The sequence below is a fragment of the Podarcis gaigeae genome (genome assembly GCF_964106915.1).
Source record: "Podarcis gaigeae genome assembly, chromosome: 12".
In the NCBI taxonomy this organism is placed as follows: domain Eukaryota; kingdom Metazoa; phylum Chordata; class Lepidosauria; order Squamata; family Lacertidae; genus Podarcis; species Podarcis gaigeae.
Genome location: NC_139688.1, coordinates 24836130 through 24857082, shown reverse-complemented (window position 1 = coordinate 24857082; position 20953 = coordinate 24836130). Strand labels below are relative to the sequence as shown.

General features: G+C 42.3%; 2 protein-coding genes across 2 annotated transcripts in view; both read left to right on the top strand.

Moving 5' to 3' along the window:
* The window catches only part of LOC310827936 (macrophage mannose receptor 1-like), a 48826-nt gene extending 39640 nt beyond the window's left edge, over positions 1 to 9186 (top strand). Inside the window, exons 25-30 of the mRNA XM_083704612.1 lie at positions 330 to 495; positions 2387 to 2536; positions 3705 to 3821; positions 5376 to 5543; positions 7352 to 7393; positions 8642 to 9186. Coding sequence (XP_083560738.1) covers positions 330 to 495; positions 2387 to 2536; positions 3705 to 3821; positions 5376 to 5543; positions 7352 to 7393; positions 8642 to 8892 — 894 coding nt within the window. The 3' untranslated portion in view covers positions 8893 to 9186. The remainder of the gene's footprint in view (positions 1 to 329; positions 496 to 2386; positions 2537 to 3704; positions 3822 to 5375; positions 5544 to 7351; positions 7394 to 8641) is intronic.
* A 5286-nt stretch (positions 9187 to 14472) lies between these two features.
* LOC310827938 (macrophage mannose receptor 1-like) overlaps positions 14473 to 20953 on the top strand; it is a 50048-nt gene continuing 43567 nt past the window's right edge. Inside the window, exons 1-8 of the mRNA XM_083704616.1 lie at positions 14473 to 14652; positions 15037 to 15432; positions 15861 to 16034; positions 17225 to 17389; positions 17720 to 17833; positions 18360 to 18503; positions 19648 to 19830; positions 20779 to 20936. Of these exons, the coding sequence (XP_083560742.1) occupies positions 14592 to 14652; positions 15037 to 15432; positions 15861 to 16034; positions 17225 to 17389; positions 17720 to 17833; positions 18360 to 18503; positions 19648 to 19830; positions 20779 to 20936 (1395 nt within the window). The 5' untranslated portion in view covers positions 14473 to 14591. The remainder of the gene's footprint in view (positions 14653 to 15036; positions 15433 to 15860; positions 16035 to 17224; positions 17390 to 17719; positions 17834 to 18359; positions 18504 to 19647; positions 19831 to 20778; positions 20937 to 20953) is intronic.

Genomic DNA, 20953 nt, shown 5'->3' with positions numbered 1-20953 from the left:
TATCAGTTGTGGGATGAATTGACACAATGGATTTATATCATACTACATGTGTAAAGTGGCTTACCAATGCCAGGAGTTCTATATTATCAGTCACTGGGGATTTTTTTGAGAACAGTCATTGTTAAAAAGGTCGTTATCACTGCCTGTACCTTTGCATTTCCTGTCCTCTGACCTCTGACCTCTCATCTTCTCCTTCTATATATAGAATGTACAACCAGAACAAACCTAGAGACTGTACTTCGGATGGCAGTGACTCTTGACACCATTGTAATGGTCTGCGTCTCAACCTGTATACTCAATGCATTTTGCTAATATGCTATTTTTTTCAGACCGATGGACAATATACATGGATTGACAAGTTCAAAATGAAGTTCACAAAATGGGCTCCAGGGGAACCAAAACAAAATTTTGGTTGTGTTTATCTGGATTTGGATGGAAGCTGGAAGACAGGATCATGCAATGAACATTATTTCCCACTCTGCAAACACTCTGACGGTAAGCAACTACTTGTCTTTCAGGTTGAAGCATCGCCTCACAGGCAAAATAATTTAGCCTTTTTGCAGTGAACAGCATGACTTTTGCATTTCACAGAGGTTTCAAAATACGCTTATATAAACAAAAATATTTTGAAAGGTCCACCCCTGTGTAACTTGCGCCATTTTCCAAAGCACTCAATTTGTAGCATTTTTCTACCTGCTAATTCCTTAAGATTATCCCACTTACCCATTTGGGACCTCCTGAGCCCTTATATCCCAGCTTGATCACTGAGATCCATCTGCAGGAGCATCACATGCCATTCCCTAAATTGGCAAGGCTTATTTGACAACAACAAGTAATGGCACCTTAAGTGTCATCAGCCCAGTATGGTGGAACACTCCACCAACAGAGATTCAGCAGGCGCCTTCCGTTTCAACTTTTAAACACTTGCTGAAAACTTTTTTTATTCCGCCAGGCCTAAATAGGAGATTAAGAATACATCTTTCCTCAATAGTTAACTGATGCATGTTTTTAAGCTTCTTATATAGTTTTAATTGCATGGTTTTAAGTACTGTCATTGTAATCCACTTCGATAATTTGTTATGAATGGTGTTATATAAATACTTTTACAAATTAATTCTGCCCTCCCACCTCACTCAGTGGGGCAGAACCCACCACCTCCATAAAACCTTGGTCCAATCTAGGCCTGGTACAGGAAAAATTCCTGCATGGTTCAACATCAGTCTGGTGGCCAGGAAGTTCCCACATTAAACCAAGGGTGAAGGTTGGCTAAATGTGGTTAGACAGGGTAGGGGAAGCGAGTGCCCAGTCTTTCCTGCTCACGTCACATGGTGGAAAGCAGCCTGTCATATCTTGGCTCATTACCATGAGCCAGAGGGGGAAATATCACGACTCATTCAAAGAGAACATGGAAAGGAGCTGAGTTAGTGACTTTTCCATTCTTACTCTGAATGTTTCCATACTGGGTTGGGATTGGGGTTTTTTGTTTTTAGCATTGCCCAGTAATTGGTCTCCCACTGTAAGGTGCGAAGGGATGCGGGTGGCGCTGTGGTCTAAACCACTGAGCCTCTTGGACTTGCCAATCAGGAGGTTTGAATCCCTGTGAAGGGGTGAGCTCCCATTGCTCTGTCCCAGCTCCTGCCAACCTAGCGGTTTGAAAGCATGCCAGTGCAAGTAGATAAACAGGTACCGCTGTGGCAGGAAGGTAAACGGCACTTCTGTGCGCTCTGGTTTCCATCAAAGTGTTCTGTTGTGCCAGAAACGGTTTAGTCATGCTGGCCACATGACCTGGAAAGCTGTCGCCTGAAAGCGAGATGAGCGCCGCAACCCCATAGTCGCCTTAGTCTAGACTTAACCGTCCAGGGGTCCTTTACCTTTACCTTACTGTAAGCTGCATTGTTTTCTACACTTCAGCAAGTACATCCCCTATTCAATATCATGCCAATCTCTCCTCACTTTTTACGAGGCAAAGAGTGATAATTCCACATTAAAACACAGTGTGTGGAAGTACCCTTAGTTTATTTTGGGGGGAGGGAGTTTGTCAGGTAACCAATTTCTCTTTTCAGAATCTATTTACAGCTATCTTTAAGTCTACTATCCCAAACAGAGTATAGATATTGAAATAAAATGTTAGTTGCCTCTATTTTTGAATCATTTTGGATTTTCCATTCACTGAATTACTAGTAATTCCTTGGTACCTGTGCACTATGAACGGTTTAATTTAAAAATGGCATTTTGATAACCAGTTATAGGACTGTCTCAATTGCGCCAGCAGACTTTCTATTAAGTTCCTCATGCAAGAAACCTATCTTTGATGTAGCATAGAGAATCTGATGTAAAATTAATTGAATTACAAGTTGCTGCTTCCCCCTCCCCCCCCCCCAAATAGTGAAGGCACCTACTGAGCCACCTCAACTACCTGGAAAGTGCCCAGAATCACTGGAGACACCATGGATTCCTTTCCGTGGCCACTGCTACCACTTTGAGACGTCATCTAAAAAATCTTGGCCTCAGGCTTCTTTAGCTTGTTTACAATTAGGTAAGTACCTTTCCATATAGATGCAAGATGCAAGACGTTACATCTTGTTTAGTTACACGATACTCTCCCCCTTTCCATTAGGAGTGAGTTGGCTTTTAGCAACAAAAGGCACATACAAAATGCAAGATTAGTAGCAAATCATACACTAAACTGTAGCATCTTAGAAAGCTTCGTTCTGTTGTTCAGAGAGAGAAGGAGAGCGAGATCTAGTACATACAGAAACTTCAACCTAAGGTGGGACTTGGTATATCTTGACCTGAGAAATATGAACCTGAGTATCCAAAAACCTTGGATTAATAGCAATCAGTGGAATAGGGGGACTAGGCTAGTCCCCTAAATGTTCCCAGTAGAGTATTAAAGCTTGGCATCTCCTTCCCAAAGCCCAGGAAGCTTCTGCCTGGTTTAGGGAGGGAGGCACAATGCTCATGTTTGTGACATTCCCCCCCCCCCCAGCTCCAATTGCCCTCACAAGCTGGCACCTCTGGCCCTAACTGTTCTCTAACAGCTGTCTAAGTCCTATTCCTTAATTCCAAAGACCATTGTAAAGGCTGAGTCCCAACAAACAGCAGTAGTGATAAGTAGAGAGAAAAACAACAGAGGAAGGCTGGGATAGCTGAAATATGATGAATGCAGACTCTAAACCTGAAATGCTTTGTGCAGGTGCTGGGTGAACATTTTAGTGTATATATGGCATCTTTCAAAGCTTTGTGATTAATTTGCCAACTTTCCCAACCTTACATTTATGATTGTTTCCCCCAGAGACAAGTGATGGAGGTATTGCAACCCTCAGCTTAGTGAAAGAGAGTATGTCTTGCATAAAATAGATTAGAATATGAAAAAGTAGTTTGTGAATACACGTAACTCCATAGAAAACACAGTGAGTGGGTTAATAAAAATACTTCAGTGGTGTGGAATCTGCCATGGTCAGTGTGTGGAATCTGCCATGGTCAACCCATCTGGATGTCAGCAAGTGTTTGAAAAATAAATAGTATCAAACATAGGGAAGGAGATGATCTTTTTCCCTTAAATGTCAAAATATTGTCTAGCGTTCTGAATTGCAAAAATTCATTTTGCCCGAGTAACAGTCCCACCCAGGAGTTAGCCTTCAGAGCATGAGAATTAGAAATTAGCCATTCTAATCACCTAAATTCTTACTCTTGTTTTGCAGGTGGTGGTCTGGTTTCAGTAGTTGATGCAGTTGAATCACATTTTCTGGCAGAAAATGTGGAACCTCTTGAAAGTAAAGTGCGAACGTTTTGGACAGGAATGTTCAGAAATATACATGGTACATTTTTTGTTTAATCTTTAGTGTATGCTTATGTAATCAGTGAATGTTTCTATTATACAGTGGTACCTCGGGTTACAGATGCTTCTGGTTACAGACGCTTCAGGTTACAGACTCCGCTAACCCAGAAACAGTGCTTCAGGTTAAGAACTTTGCTTCAGGATGAGAACAGAAATTGTGCTCTGGCAGCAGGAGGCCCCATTAGCTAAAGTGGTGCTTCAGGTTAAAAACAGTTTCAGGTTAAGAACAGACCTCCGGAATAAATTAAGTACTTAACCCAAGGTACCACTGTATACACTTAAATAATCTAAATGTTAATCATATCTGGCCAAATTCAAAAGACAGAAATTTAACTCTACCGTCTTAAAAACTCCATTTTTTCACCAGCACGTCATCCTTTGTAAGTGAAAGATGAGGAAACCAGGGTAGATGACCTGGTATTTGCATTCATCCTGGTCACAGCCCAAAATGTAAGCTTTTCTTTAGAAAATCAGATTCTACAAATTGCATTGATTTAATGCTGAACCTGTTAAAAAATTCAAGTCTGAAGTATATCCTGCTTAGCTAACTGACAATTTAACAGATAGGAAGTTATTAAGGAAGACGAACAAGTAGACATTTGGGTTTACAATTTAAATAAGTCTTTTATTGACTGTACCACCAATTATGCTAGGCTCTCTGAAGGCCTGTACCAGGTGGGAGAACCTCCAGGCTGTGGGCCTAATGAGCCTCCATATGCCTCCCCATTTGGCCCATGAGGCCATTTTAGAAAGGGCGCGCCCATCTGCCCTATACCTGATGCCATATATGTCACCAGATACGGAGCAGGTAAAAACCTGGCTCAGCTGAAAGGATGTGTACAGACATCCTGGAAAGGGCTATATACCATCAGCTGATCTTCTGGAGCCGCTTTCAAAGCGCTGCACAAAATAATGCTTTGAAAAGATCACCTAACGTGATTGTGACATCAGGAGATTGGCAGGTGGGTGGCTTACTGTGCAAGATATGGAAAAGATAATCTCACCTGCTGAGCCAAAAATGTTCCCCACCCCTACCCTATGCCAATGAGATCATGACCATCTTGTCCCAACATCTTTACTGGCAAGTAATTCAGCTGAGAGAAGAAGCAAATCAATATTGTGCACAATTTCATTTTGTATTTGCTTAGTTGTCTGCTGAGGAATTCTGTAGGAAGAGGCTCCAAAGTGATCGGGGGTGGGGGGACAAGCTGAATTTGCCACAGTGATATAAAAATCTGCAAAATCTGGTGGCCAGCCCAAGCACTGCATCATGCATGATGTCCTCCAGGCACAGATATGTACAAGGCCAGGAAATCACCTGCTCCCGCGTTTTGGTCTCATAATTGAAAATCACACACCCATTTAGTGTATTGACATCATTAAGAATCAAGTTCTCAGTGAGCATGCCCAGCAGTTCCGATATATTATACACAGTGAAAATTCCACATCCTTGTTCAGAAAACCCTGTTCAACATATACTAGAAGCAGACCTGCTAGAGCTCTTTCTCTCATTTATTTTCTAACTTAACCGTAGGCAATTGGTTATGGCTCGACAACAGCGTAGTGGATTTTGTTAACTGGAACGAAGGAGAGCCCTCTCCTCAAACTAATGAAGACTGTGTGGAAATGTATTCTTCATCTGGGACTTGGAATAATTTTTACTGCAGTTCCTACAGGGCGTATATTTGCAAAAGACCTAAAAGTATGTAATACAGTTATTATACTTTACTTTGTTTAGTAGTTCCTGGGGAATATTCATTACATTGCAAAAAGTGGTGCCAGTGAACCTTAGCCTTGGCCCAAATTCTTTTTGATCTTGAATGAAATCCAATCTTGCCCCCCACCCACAACCCAGTTGCCATCTCTTAAAAACCAAGTGGAGGTGGCAAGCACCCACAGGGAAAAGTGAGGGGAGTTCACTGCATGCCTGAAACTCTATAATGAAGCTGAAGTGTCTGGCTTCCTCAGAGACCTTGTACATCAAGGGGTTGCTTGGTTGGAGTTGAGATTTGCCTTCTGTTGTTGTTTAGTCATTTAGTCGTGTCCGACTCTTCGTGACCAGAGCACGCCAGGCACACCTGTCTTCCACTGCCTCCCGCAGTTTGGTCAAACTCATGCTGGTAGCTTCAAGAACACTGTCCAACCATCTCGTCCTCTGTCATCCCCTTCTCCTTGTGCCCTCCATCTTTCCCAACATCAGGGTCTTTTCCAGGGAGTCTTCTCTTCTCATGAGGTGGCCAAAGTATTGGAGCCTCAGCTTCACGGTCTGTCCTGCCAGTGAGCACTCAGGGCTGATTTCCTTAAGAATGGATAGGTTTGATCTTCTTGCAGTCCATGAGACTCTCAAGAGTCTCCTCCAGCACCATAATTCAAAAGCATCAATTATTGCCTTTTACTGGAGGTCTTTTCCTGACCACAGTGCAATCTAAAGGAGTGCCATCTCCATTGCTATAGGCCTTGGGGAAATTCCATTTCCCAAGGACTGCTGGGACCTTTCTCCTTGGGGAACAGGGGGTGGGCTTTCCTCCTTCCCTATCTTTACAGAGGGGCTAGTGCTGCTGCCCCCACTGCCCCCATAGCTTGCTCAGCCAGTTTGTAGAGCCAATATCTAAGCGTTTTAAAGAAGGAGGAGGAAGCTCCAGACCACAGACCAATCTTGGTCTACCAGCATTCTCAGTTTGGCCCACAAGGCGTTTTCGCCAAACATGTCCACTCACCCCACACCTATTGTCATATATTACATCAGTGGTGGGGTATGTACTGGTGTGGCATTAAAGGAACAACCAGGAGCCTGCAGCGAGCTTCCTGTCATTTCTTTGCTGGAACAAGTCATGCTCCCCCACCCATCATGATGGTTGTACCTTGCTCCAGGAGAGGAAAATGGTTTCCATTGAAACTGTTGCTGAAATGGGAGAATATTTCCTCCCATTTTAACTCTAGTTTCAGTAGAAAGCACTTACCCGCTCCTGGAACAAGGTTCAAAGAGTAGTGTGGAGCTGGTTGACAGCCTTGTAGTGCTCTTTTAACCTCTGGCTTTCAACGTTTAAAGAGCAGCATGGGGCACTTTGCAAAAGCGCCTTCAAACAGCCCCACACTGTTCCCTTAACCCCGGGAAACCAAAGGCTCAAACAGTAGTGCCAGGAGATTGACAGGTGGGAAACTCTACCATCTCTCTGATTTGGCCAGAAGAGGTTCCCCATCACTAGTTTAAAGGGAAGGGAAAGGGGGTTGTGGAAATGTTGGGGGCTTTCTGAGGTGAGAGAGAGTGGTGGGAGTTAACAGGCAATTTCTGAAGTTAAGAGTGATTCCAGAAATGAACTATACCAAACTTGGATGATAATTTTTTAATGCTTTGAACCAATGCTTTAAATCCAGAGGGAGTCTCCCATACCCTTACAAAACATTGCCCAAGATCATTTCAAACCCTGCTGAATAATTCAGTTGAATCAGAATATGCAATAAAAAGGCTTTTGCCACATGGTCATTTGGTTTTTCTCTTCCAATTTTTAGTTATTGAAATTGTGTCTACTGAGAAGGTTCCAGAAAATAAAGGTAAGGTTTTGAAATAAAATCCAAATAAAGAAAAATAAAATGAGAAATTAAGGATATACCGTGGTGGAATTTATCTTTTGAGTATCTTATATAAAAAGCCAATATATTTCCTGCAGAATAGAACATTTTCATTTCAGCCTCCCTTCATCCACTTCTACTTGTTGTCTAAAATTTAAATATCTTTCAGTCGATAATTAGATTGGCATTTGATATTGGTTGTTGTTTTGAGTTTTTTGTCTCAAAATAAAAATAAAAATGAAATGCCAAAAATGTATGGTGATCCTTTATACCACCTTATATTCTAAAATGACCTAAGTAAATAATATTTGGTCCCCTACTGTTTCCTACACCGAATTGACTCCCTTATTGTTCTCCTACTGCAGAGGTGGGGGAGCTGTGCTTTATAAATGTTGTTGAGCTAACTTACCAGAAGAATAAGAAAACAAGATAACAAACTTTTTTTTAATAAAAGAATGGAAATGGTTGATTGAATATCTACAAACAAATTGTAAACAGATGAAGGCATTGGCAGGATTACTGTAATAAATGGCAGTTTCAAAAGAATATATAATCAAAATAGATGAATAAAATAATAAGTTAAATTAGAATATGCAGGGAATGATAAATTTTTCATCATCCCTGAGCATTAGCCATTCTGACAGGGGTTGATGGTAGTTCAACATTTTGAGGGCCACAGATTAGCCAGCCCTGCCCTAATGATTCCTATGCCTGAGTGACTCTTAGTCTCTTAGTGCTGCATAGTGGTTAAAGTGGACTTTCCCAACCTAGTGCCGCCCAGAGGTTTTTGACTACAGTTCCCATCATCCCCAGCCAACATGGTCAAGGTCAGGGATGATAAGAGCTGAAGACCAAAACACTGAGCAAATGCCAGGCTGGGGGAGGTTGTGTTAGTGCCATACAAGAACTGAGGAGAACCAATGTTAAGATGCTTCCTCAGCCATGATGTGGTGCAGAGTAATGATATTTATACAGCCCTCTCTCACAGCAGTATTTATAACATCTTACTGACTCACAGCCAACTTCCTATGCTCCCTGTGTTCATCACAGGGAACTCAAGCACACAAAAGGAGTTTGTGACCAAAGTTAACCAACCACATGAGAGCTTACTAGAGAACATACTGGTATCAGCTATTTAACCAATCAAAACTCAAATGGGCGGGTTCAAAATACAATAGTAATAATAATTTCCACCATTCTGTTGTTGTAACTGCTGTGCATTAATTACAGAACCGAGAAAGACAGACGACACTCCTGTGCCTTCCAATAGGAGAGTTACCGCTGCGATTGTCGTGACTCTCCTGGTTGTGATGGTAGCGGCCATTGCATGTTACTATTTCTACAAGAAAAGGAGCCGGCTCGTCCTCACAGATGACAACTTCGAGAACTCTCTCTATTTCAATAGCAGCTCCACCCCTGAAACGAGCGACATAAAGGACTTGGTGATGAACATGGAGTGCAATGAGCACGCTGCCATTTAGTCCAGGATAATACAAACTGTCCTTCATTCGGGAAAACAACACCAACACCGCATATGGAAATCCACAAGCATTCTATCCAAACCTGGTCTTTCCTTTACAAAATAGTTGCCCAAATCCCACCTGATTCAGAACTTTTGTTTGCATGCTAGAAGCAGCAATAGTTTTCGCTGGGTATTTGTGGCAGTTCAGCAGCTTTGTATTCCAAATTGGCAAAGCTAGTATTTTGCCCAATGGCCGCCCTGAGTTGACGACTGAGCTGATGAATAGAGCAAATAAATGCTGAATTAATAATAATGGAGAAATGGCTATGCTTATTTGTGTATCTGCATATTCACAAATGGGGAGAAGTCATGACTGTTTAAAATGGTATAGCACTGCTTTACATGTATCGTGCAGATGGACCCTAAGTGCCTGTGTTCTCATGGCACAGGAATATTCTTTCAGTGCATGGAGGTTTGAAAAGTTTCAACTAGCTGGAGAAATTTCTTTCACGGGTGTGTGGTTGATTTTGCAGCATTCAGGAGGTATGTTACCATTAGCAGTGTTCTTGGTGCTGTGGGTTAAACCACAGAGCCTAGGACTTGCCAATCAGAAGATTGGTGGTTCGAATCCCCACGATGGGGTAAGCTCCCATTGCTCGGCCCCTGCCAACCTAGCAGTTCGAAAGCACATCAAAGTGCAAGTAGATAAATAGGTACCGCTCCAGCGGGAAGGTAAACGGCATTTCTGTGCGCTGCTCTGGTTCGCCAGAAGCGGCTTAGTCATGCTGGCCACATGACCTGGAAGCTGTATGCCAGCTCCCTCGGCCAATAAAACAAGATGAGCACCGCAACCCCAGAGTCGGCCACGACTGGACCTAATGGTCAGGGGTCCCTTTACCTTTACCTTTTCTCCTCTGTTCACAGGATACTTAGCAAGTATCTCTAGCCCAACACTCAGGTTCCAGTCCAGGTACTTAGCAATAAAAAGTTCTTGGCTCTGTACAGTACTGCATTTTCTTTGTTGTTTAGGTGCACAGCATCCTCTTTTAGCTCTTTTTTTTTAGCTCTTTCCACATTTTCACCACTGCCTCTTCTGGTCCAAGTGCTGAGTGAAATGAAGGAGAAGACTCAGGTGGAATTTACACACGTTTAAAATGTTGTGAAAATGCTTTTTTCTTTTAAATGGTTTTGAAAATTGCATTGAATTTGCTATAGCTCACATTCGCCTTCTAGTATCACAATTGTATATTGCACTTTACAACACATTCAAAATGTTATATAGCTGAGTCTCAACTTCTTTCTGTGAATCTCAGGTCTTCCTGCCTTCAGCCACTAGAGGGAAACCAAACCCCATTTGATGATCTTCATATACCCAAAGAGAAATACAGTACAGTACTCCTCAGATAAGAACAATTGTTCTATTTCATTACTGGCCTGAGGACTTACAGCTGACAGTGGTGTGTGTGTGTGTGTGTTACAGGTAGCAGGTTGATCTCAGCAGACTCAATTCCAAAGTGACAATCTAAAGGTGAAGCACTCACTTTGAAGGAGCAGGTATGCAATCTGGAGATATTCCTGGATCCACGTTTGCCACTGGAGATCCCAGGTAGCTTGGCACTTATTGCCAGCCTTGGTTGGGATGGCTTGGCCACAGCACTTCAGGCATTAGATTACTGCGATGCACTATTTGTGGGTCTTCCCTTGAAAGCAGTCTGGAAGCTATCCTTAGTACAGAATGTTGCAGCACAATTGCTAACAGGGGGTAAGATTCTGGCAGAATAGTACCCCTGCAAAGATCTGCTCTGGCTGCTGATTTGTTACTGGGCCTTATTCAGCAATTTACTACAGTGGTACCTCAGGTTAAGTACTTAATTCGTTCCAGAGGTCCGTTCTTAACCTGAAACTGTTCTTAACCTGAAGCACCACTTTAGCTAATGGGGCCTCCTGCTGCCGCCGTGCCGCTAGAGCACGATTTCTGTTCTCATCCTGAAGCAAAGTTCTTAACCTGAAGCACTATTTCTGGGTTAGCGGAGTCTGTAACCTGAAGCGTATGTAACCCGAGGTACCACTGTGTTGATATATAAAGCCCCTTAACAGCTTCGGACCAGTTTTCTTTCCACATCTACAAGCAGTCCATCTTTTAATGTGGCAGCATATATGTCTTAGAACTCCCTGACTATTGGCATTAGGTGGGTATTCTTGATGTATATTTTTAGACACTTTCTAAAAACTTTATTTTAGCAAGCCTACAGAGACAGATAATTTAGTTATGTGATTGCGTACTGACTTTAAATTTTTTTGCTGATTTTATCTTTGTCTTATTGTTTAATACTGCTGGGGAACATATTTACCCTGAGGGCCATGTTGGTCGTGCTCTCGAAGTCTTCCTGGCAGTGCTTGGTGGGGTCAAAGCCCAAAGTGGGTGGGGCCAAAGCATCCATACACAATTTACACACAGAGACCCCACTTATGTACACATGCAATGTATTGAGAGGGGCTTACTCCAACGTAAGTGTGTTTAGCACTGTAGTTTTATTATATATTTTTGAAACCCACTTGATGACAGTTCTAAAAAACTGCTACTGGGTGGTTTATATAACATTTTTCTGAATTATCTGGCAATAGTCTGACAAGACAGTTGACACTAGGGATTGGAATAAAAAAGTCCACTTGAATAATGGCTCCAAAATCTTCAGGAAGCTTCTTAACACCAGATATTGCTTTCATTTCTCTCTCTCTCTCTCTCTCTCTCTCTCTCTCTCTCTCTGTGTGTGTGTGTGTGTGTGTGTGTGTTTCCGTTTGATTCACATTATCCAGATATTGTCAAGAGAGGAACTTTGGCATTAAAATGAAGACGACTGTTGCCCAACACAGGTGCTCCATATCCCCTCACTCCCCTCTGAACATGTTCTCCTGGATATTTGAATTCATTTAAAGTAGCTAGGTGTTCCCCTACTGCCTCTTTTTCTATCTGGAATGGATCCCAATAAACAGTCTCATCCAGGATTGTATGTCTCCAGTTGTTCCACCTGAAATTGCTTCCTTAGATAGTGGGTATTTGCAAGTATGCAATAGTTGTGGCAATCAATTTGGTCAAGCACTGGCTTTTTAAAATACTAGTGGCAGTCCTATTACCTCCTTTAAGATGGCAAACACCATTCCCTCACACAGTGAAGCATTAACCGCTCCCTGTTGTAGATTATTTTTACATCGAAATACACCCACCCACACCCCTTATGGCACATCTGGAAATTACTAGCATGTTTTCCCCCCCCCCCATAGCATTTCAACATCTGTTGAGTTAGTTCTTCTGAATTAGCTGGTAGTCACCTAACCAAAACAATCACAGGGGCCACCAGAATGAAGACGTTACTTGAATAATTGTTCCAAAATTTTTACGGAACTTCTTAAGATCAGTTTACTTTCACTTCACTTTTTTGTCTCATTTTGTTTTGCGTTTGTTTCTTATTTTCCAGCTAACACTCAGGGTGGAACAAGGCACTACTTCAAGCGCACACGAGAGAACAGCAGCCCCATTTCCCCCTCATTCTCCCTATAACACGTGGTTCTTTAAATCTCATAACCTGGCGTTGTTTCTTGCCCCTGCCCCACATTGGTGGCTACTAGTGAGGACAAGAAAAACACCAAAACACTCAGTGTAATGATGCCCAGAGGAAACAGAGCCTAATGAATTAGATGCTGGGGGGGGGGCATCAATGGAGAAGAAGGCTGTCAGTGTCTTCTAGTCATGATGGCAATATTACCTACAGTATCAGATGCAGTTTCTGAGGATCACAAGTGGAAGAATACTGTTGCACTTGTGGACTTCCTGCTTGTGGACTTCCATGGGCATGAGATTGGCCCCTCCGACAGCCAAATATTGGACTAGACAGACCTTTGGTTGCCTTCTTATGGGAAAGGCAACTTGATACACAGCTGCTCTCCCTCCCTCGCTCCAAGTCTGGTTTTTTGTGTTGTTGCTTTTTTGGTAATGTGAAGAAGATATTGGGAGCACCTCAAATGGCAGATGTTTGGGGAGGTGGCATCAGTCCTCTGCCTAATCATCCTAAGGCCATGACCAATCCCAGTGCTTGGAAGTCGGTTAGCTGGTCAAACTAACCTGCTGCGCCGTGTGCAGTGCAGGATGCCACCCGATTGCCAGTGTTGAAGTAAGGTTCAACTGCCAGACCAATCAGCTTCTTTATATAGATTGGAGAAGGGCAGAGGTACAGCTTGGTAATTTTAGACCCTGCAGTCAATGGTCTTGCAGGCTGCTCCTTTTAGACGGCAATATCAGGCTCAACATATTTGCCCCACCCACCCACAAAAAATGTCCTACCTAAAAATGTGGCAGTCCCACCTAACAAGGAAGCCTGGCTATGGAGCGGCCATGAGATAGTCACTGTACTTCCATGTAACCCACCTCACAGGGTTCTTAGGTTGAAACTGGAAGTTAGAAAACCACGGACGCCATCTTGAATTCCATAGAGGAAAGGCAGGATACAACGAAAATAAGTCGGAGATTTTCAGTTGCAAGAATGATGCCATGCTTTCACACACAGCTGATGGATAAGCTGAATGTGTGTTGACTTTGCCATTTACATTTTTTGGGGGGGAGGAGGAGGAATTGTTCTGGCAGCCTAATCCTGAATATATTTGCTCAGAAGGAAACTCCACTGAGTTCAAAAGCACTTACTTCCAGGGAAGAATACTTAAGCTTGCAGGCAGCCCGATATAAATTTAATAGGAAAAAAAATAGCCCCTTAAATTTCTTTGCTGTAGTGCCTTTTAATAATTTAACTCTAAATTCTTCTTTTTTTTGAACTTACTTCACCTTAGACACAGCTGCAAAGGAAATATCATTTGCTTGTTGGTTGCAATTTACTCCTGGGGAGTTGGAAACGGGTTTCTTAACATCCTGTTGTGAAACAAATTTCCTGAGAACAGTTCCTTTGACTTAAATATAACTTTAAATTACTATAACTGCAGTCCTAAGAATATTTACTAGGAAATAAGGGGCTAACTACTTCTTACCTATGAATTGTATATAACAGTGGCCAAATCAGATTTGCCAGCCGTAAGTGACTTCCTCTCACCCACCCATCCTAGGGTTTCACATGCATGTCTGTCGTTGCAAAAAAAAACCAGGTTTTGATTTGATTTGACTTGGAGGTAGGCTGTGGTGGAGGAATAATGGAGAGAAAGAGAGTGTTGTGACCTCACCTTCTCATGCCAGCTTTTCATTCTAGATTCCTGAATTATGGAGCATCTTTGCTTTTTAACAGGGCATTGGAGGCACTCCCCAGTGTTACACAAGTTACAGTTGGTTCCTAAGACGTTTCATTTGTTGTTTGAGATAAGTTTAGTATGGAGCTAAGCGTGCAATCCTAAAACAGGTGGTGGGGAATCTGAAGACATTTTAAACTGTTCATCCAACAGTCTGCTGGGCTTGCACTAGGCTAAGTGAAGGGAAATGGCCTCAATAACCCATGTTTTTTCTGTCTTTTCCATGGAAGCTGATTAACAGATTATGGTGTGTGTGTGTGTGTGTGTGTGTGTGTGTGTGTGTTTGCCATGTTATGGTGCATTTCCTAATGTCAAAAACAGAAGTGAAATTTTCATTCTGCCTGACTCATTTATCAAGGAATTCTTGAAAGGCAGCAAACTCTGATTTGTCTTATTTCCATGGGAGCGGTGTGGTAGGTTTGGTTGTGGCCAATGTCTTCCTTTTTGCTCCTAAATCTCTTGCTTCTCATCCAGCCGGCTTTTCAGGTATCAGGTAAGCTCTTTTTCACTTCCATCACCATTGTGAACTTAGCACTAGGTGCATTTTTAACTGTTTACTTTTAAAGCATCTTATGGAAGTTAAAGTTGTACTGTTAAAGCTAAATCAATGAAATTTCAGCTGCAAGGATAATTGTTGAAAAGAACAAAATGCATTTTAAACATGACAACAATACTATGGACCACTGATAAATACGGCACAGTGTTGGATAGTTTAAAATAAACTACAGAATTAGCACGAGAGGCATTTCTCTGTTCTCCATCAATCTTATTGCCTCTTATTCTGAATCCTTGTATTATCATTTTACCAGCAGTTGTCATATTGGAAGGTATGTGAAACATTCTCTCCATGTTCCTGTTATTTTTCTTAATTTTACAGACAGTGACAGCTTTCTGATACATAATGAAAACCTCAAGCTTTGTATACAACCTCAGAAATCTGGTTCCATCATCGTGGACAACTGTGATGAGGATAATGAGGGGCAACATTTCAAGTGGGTTTCCAATGACCAGATTTTGAACATGGCAGTGAAGTTATGCCTGGCAGTGCCGTCCAAGTCAAACCTGGTTGCACTCACCCTCTCCCCCTGCAATGAGACGAGTGAACTTCAGAAATGGGAGTGCAGAAATGACAGCCTCCTTGCTCTCAAACAGGAAGACTTATTTTTAAATCCTGAAAGTGGCCCCCAAAGCCATGTTACGCTGTCTAAAGCAGCCACCAGTACCTGGAAGATCTATGGAACAAAAGACAGTTTGTGTTCCAAGGGCTATGAAGGTAAAATTCAGACAATCTGTTCTAGATTATCAGCTTGTATATGCAGTTCAAGCATGTTACATCTGGGGTGGAAATAGACATGATGCTACTTGCATAATTTCAAATCATGTCGATAAACAACCCAAATTGGATAGCATTTGGATTTCAGACACAACCTTTCCCCAACCCCACCTGGAGATATCAGGTGTTGGTTCACTTCAGTTAAAGTGGAAGGTGCATCCATGTATTCCTCCAAGCATGCAAAGGAATGGATGCTGAAAACTCCATGGATGGTGGAAACTGACAGACACAAAAAGTGCCTGTGTGTATCTGAGCATTCATGGAGCTCTTGTATTGAGGACTTTGTCTTAATCATTTCCGCTTTGCCTAATTCTGTTCTCACCAGTATCTATCCAGTTTTCTCACCGTATCTATCCAATTTCTTTCAGCTCTGTATACCTTAAGAGGCAATGGTTTTGGAGCCCCCTGTGTGTTTCCATTCAAGTATCGGAATAAATGGCATGCTGAGTGCATAAGAGAGGATGATGAACATGGACAACTTTGGTGTGGAACAACTGCAGATGTGGATAGAGACTCTTTACGAGGATACTGTCCAAGGAAAGGTAAACACTTAACAAGGTTTTATTTCAGGCCTTACTTTCCCACCATGTGATTGCTGCTTAGAGGAAAATTTCTCCTACAAAGAGAAAAGGGAAACTGGGGCCATTGCCAAATTGTGCAACTACAGCAGAAATGGGTGGGGGACACTTCCCCCCTGTGAGTCAAAGCAAAATCAATCGTCCGTAATGTCAGGGCTCCCCAACAGAATCAGACCCGCAGTTGCTCATTTGGCAGGATGAAGTTCCATTCAGATCAAAATTGAGTTCCGGAGCTGTGGTGGAGAGTCACTGAATAAAGGAAGCAGACAGATTACATCCCAAAAATTAGGTGTTTGCTGGGGAGCATCTGAGAGAGGGAAAGATTTTGATATTGTACCAAACATGCAATGGCAGTTTCCTTCCTTGAAGCAAGGAAATCAAAGCAGAGGGGAAATGTCTCAGAAGATTTGTGCATTTTGAAATTGCTTGTGTGCAGTTTTCAGGATGTGCTTACACACTGACATTTAAGCCTGTAACGCAGGGCTCTCCATTCATCCATACATTGACTCTATATGCCTTTATATGCATTAGGTGTCTATGTTTACAAGCAGAAAGCCAATTCACAAAAACTAGCCTAGGATCTAAAACGCTGATTGCATGTGGGGTTCCAGGTTATTTATATGTGTATGTGTTACACATATGTTATATGTGTTGATTTCTTCCTTGGATGCAACACGAAATGGAGGAACACTTGTAGGATTAAGGGACAATGCCAGTGGTTCTCCCCATGATCACATAAGCACCTCTATTTCTGCATACTGTTTTGGGTATTCTTCTGAAAAGTGGCATCGAGATTAATAAATATTCAAATATCCATCACTGGAAGATTTAGAAGAAGAAGAAGAAGAGTTTGGATTTGATATCCCGCTTTATCACTACCCGAAGGAGTCTCAAAGCGGCTAACATTCTCCTTTCCCTTCCTCCCCCACAACAAACACTCTGTGAGGTGAGTGGGGCTGAGAGACTTCAGAGAAGTGTGACTAGCCCAAGGTCACCCAGCAGCTGCATGTGGAGGAGTGGGGAATCGAACCCGGTTCACCAGATTACGAGTCCACCACTCTAACCACTACACCACACTGGCTCATCTTCAAATGAGCATCTTCAAATTTAGCTTCATCACTGATAATTTGATGATTTGACACTCACGTTTACAGATGACCGTGATGAATTATTCTGGGCCAGAAACCAATGGACAGGGGATCTCTACCAGATCAATTACCTCTCAGTTCTAACATGGTACCAAGCAAGAAAAAGTTGTCAGCAACAGAATGCAGAATTACTGACTATCACAGATCTGCAGGAACAAGCGTACCTGACAGGTAGGACATAACAAGGCATGCCTGAAGAAGTGATTGGTATAATTTGATTTCTGCTAGTTAGAAAATGCTGTCTAAACTGTAAGCAAACATTACATGGCATAATACTGAAGTATCCTCCCACACATTACAAGGCGATTTAATTTAGATCCAGCATGCCGGCTGAAAGCATTCATCTGATTAATTTCTTCTTGGCACAAGAAGGAAAGCTGGGAACCCTAGTAATGTTGGAATGAGTTTTTTGTTTCACCCCACCCCATCCCCACATCATAAATATACCCCCCCCCCCGGCAACAAAATGCAATTCAACCAATTTTTCTTTTCCATAAATAGGATTAATAAATGATATATCTACTTACTACTGGATTGGTCTGAACGCTTTGGATCTTGACAATGGATGGCAGTGGATTGGCAACCATCCATTTAGATATTTAAATTGGTCTCCAGGTGAGTGAGCATCTACAATGAGATCGACACTGAAAGCCACCCCCATTTAATAGTCAGTCACCAATGTAAAGCACTTTCAAAGATTTATTGGTGGTTTAAAACCCAGTGGATAGTGCTTAAAGTAATTCCTTTTAAATAGTCCAGGTGGCATTTGGAAATAACTCTTTGTGGTCCAGAATGCAATTCCTGCTGGGATTAGGCAGAACCCATCTCTCACATTGTTAACGAAGGCTTTTCAAACTGTTGTACATGTACATTTATTTATTTCATAACATTTATATAATGCTTGATTGTAGAGAACAATAAAAAGTGGTTTACAAAACCTACGAATGACCATAGTTAAGTGGCTAACTTACTGTTGTGCTATGCTAGTGACTTTAAATTATATTGTTTTGACTATGTGTGTAAAAAGGCTTTTATTAAAGGCGGATGATGATATCTTCTAAAGGTGGAGTCTTCAAATAAATCATAAATAAAATTAGCAGAGGGCATAAACAATGATCATTTATATCCCTCTTGCTTAAAGGCAGCCCATCCCCAGAAACAGAAAAAATCTGTGGATCAATGCAGTCTACAAATGGCAAATGGCAGAATGAAAAGTGTCAACAGAAACTTGGATACATTTGCAAAAAAGGAAACTCTTCACTGGATGTTTCTCTTATTCCCACAGGTAGGAGATTAAACCGAGAATGCTATTCATTTACCGAACCAAATTTCAAAAACTTATTTCTAGTAATGGAGGTTTTTGCTATTTGTAGCATTGGGGCAATCCTTTGTCTTGGATGGAGGGGAGGTTGTAGTCTCCGCCTGCCCCTCCAAACACTGGGGCATCCCGTTAAAGGAATCGGGGGGGGGGGGAGTGGCCATATCCACGGGACCAGGCGGGACCAGGGCCATAGCCACTCCCCCAGATGGCGGTCCCTGCAGGGGACACCCTATTTGATGTAAGTCTTAGGAACCCCTGTCTGGATTGACCTACGCATCACTTCCAGGCAGGCCAGAAGTATTTCGATTGCCCCATGCCCAAGCCAAACCTCTTTCATTTGTATTCAATAAGGTTGTGGCCTGTTTTGACCAAAAACCCAGTCTTATTGGTCTCTTATTATACAGGTTGGGGTATGGGAAATCTGATGCCCAGTGCTGCAATGCTATTCATTTACCAAACTAAATTTCAAAAACTTATTTCTAGTAATGGAGGTTTTTGCTATTTGTAGCAGTGTATGCAATGCCAAATGTTTCATTGGATTGAGATGCTAGAGGGTATTTTATCAGTAGCCAAAAATAAGTTATCTATCAGGAAAGATCTCAAGCATGGTCTAAAGGTATATGTTGCAGAAACCTTGCTAAAGCTATATTTTTATGTAAACTACCGTGATATTGGTGAAAGAGGGTGTGTTCTCAAGTTGTTGTCAGGGTAAACAAGATGATAGATCCTATGACATGTTTCCTCATGCTTCTAATGGCTCATTATCTTCCGCAAGTGGAATGATGCTTTCAGGTTTAATTTCACCATTTAATTCAGTAGAGGAGGGGATCTTCAAACTGGTTGCCTCTCCCACTTGCTGCACTATGCAAAACTACGCAAATTCAGTGTGAGTGACCCCAAGGACTGTTGATTACCACATTGGCAATAATATATTCACAGGATGAAACAGATCACTCTGTCGTGTTAATACAGATGTCTTGATTTGCCTCTGCTGAATTCTGTATATTTTAATTAAGGATGTGAGTCAATAACATTGTAACAGCAGATAATTCCTATTTTTTAAATCCATTAAATCATGCTGCCTTAAATATTATTATTCTCTTTTTAGATGGCTTAAAGCCTATTAAATGTCCAGATGGCTGGGCTGCATATGCTGGCCATTGTTACCACCTTAACAGACACCCCAAGACATGGAAAGGGGCATTGCTGTCCTGTCGAAGGGAACGTGGAGATTTATTAAGTATACACAACACTATGGAACACAGCTTTGTCATTTCACAGCTAGGCTACCGTACGTACATCCAGCAAGTTCTGCATTCCTGTTATTTGATGTTTGTGTGAGTATGAGAGTGGGAGCAAGATGTTTACATTTTTTTGCTACCACATGTGAGTATGGAATGTTATTGAGACCTTGCCCCGATGAAGAACACAATGGAGGGATATTCTTTTGGAAGCACAACAAGGCACAAGCCAGTTAAATGTGAGACATGGCACTGGCTTCTACAGCCTTCCCCAATTAGGTTTTCTCTATATGTTTTGAACCAAAACTCCCATCAACCCCAGCCAGTGTAACCAATGATCAGGAATGATGATTGGACTTTGAAGTCCAAAATATACCAGAAGGCACCAGGTTGGAGGAAAGCTGGGCATTAGATGCTGTCTAGTTGTAGTGTAGTCATGGGACGCGGGTGGCGCTGTGGGTTAAAGCCTCAGCGCCTAGGACTTGCCGATTAAAAGCTCGGCGGTTCGAATCCCCGCGGCGGGGTGCGCTCCCGTCCCAGCGCCTGCCAACCTAGCAGTTCGAAAGCACCCTCGGGTACAAATAAATAAATAGGGACCGCTTCCTAGCGGGAAGGTAAACGGGAAGGTAAACGGCATCCGTGTGCTGCGCTGGCTTGCCAGATGCAGCTTGTCACGCTGGCCACCTGACCCGGAAGTGTCTGCGGACAGCGCTGGCTCCCGGCCAATAGAGTGAGATGAGCACACAACCCTAGAGTCTGTCAAGACTGGCCCATACGGGCAGGGGTACCTTTACCTTTACCTAGTTGTAGTGCTGCATTTCAGGACTGATGGTCCCCGTGTAGTTTGCTATACTCAAACATGCGTAATTGGAAAGGAGTGGTGAATACTTTCTTCTGCCGCACTTATACACCACAAAGCTGTGTGTGGTAGGATCCTGTTCAACACCTTCGAAAATAAAATCTGGAAGCAAACAAATAAGATACATTTGTGTTTTTAGAGCCAACGGATCTTCTATGGATTGGACTAAATGACCAGAAGACTCCGATGTATTACGAATGGAGCGATGGCTCTACAGTGAGATTCACCAAGTGGCAAAAAGGAAAACCCACACAAATCAATGGTGTGCAAAGCGACTGTATCATCATGAATGGAGAGGTAAAAAATATGGAACC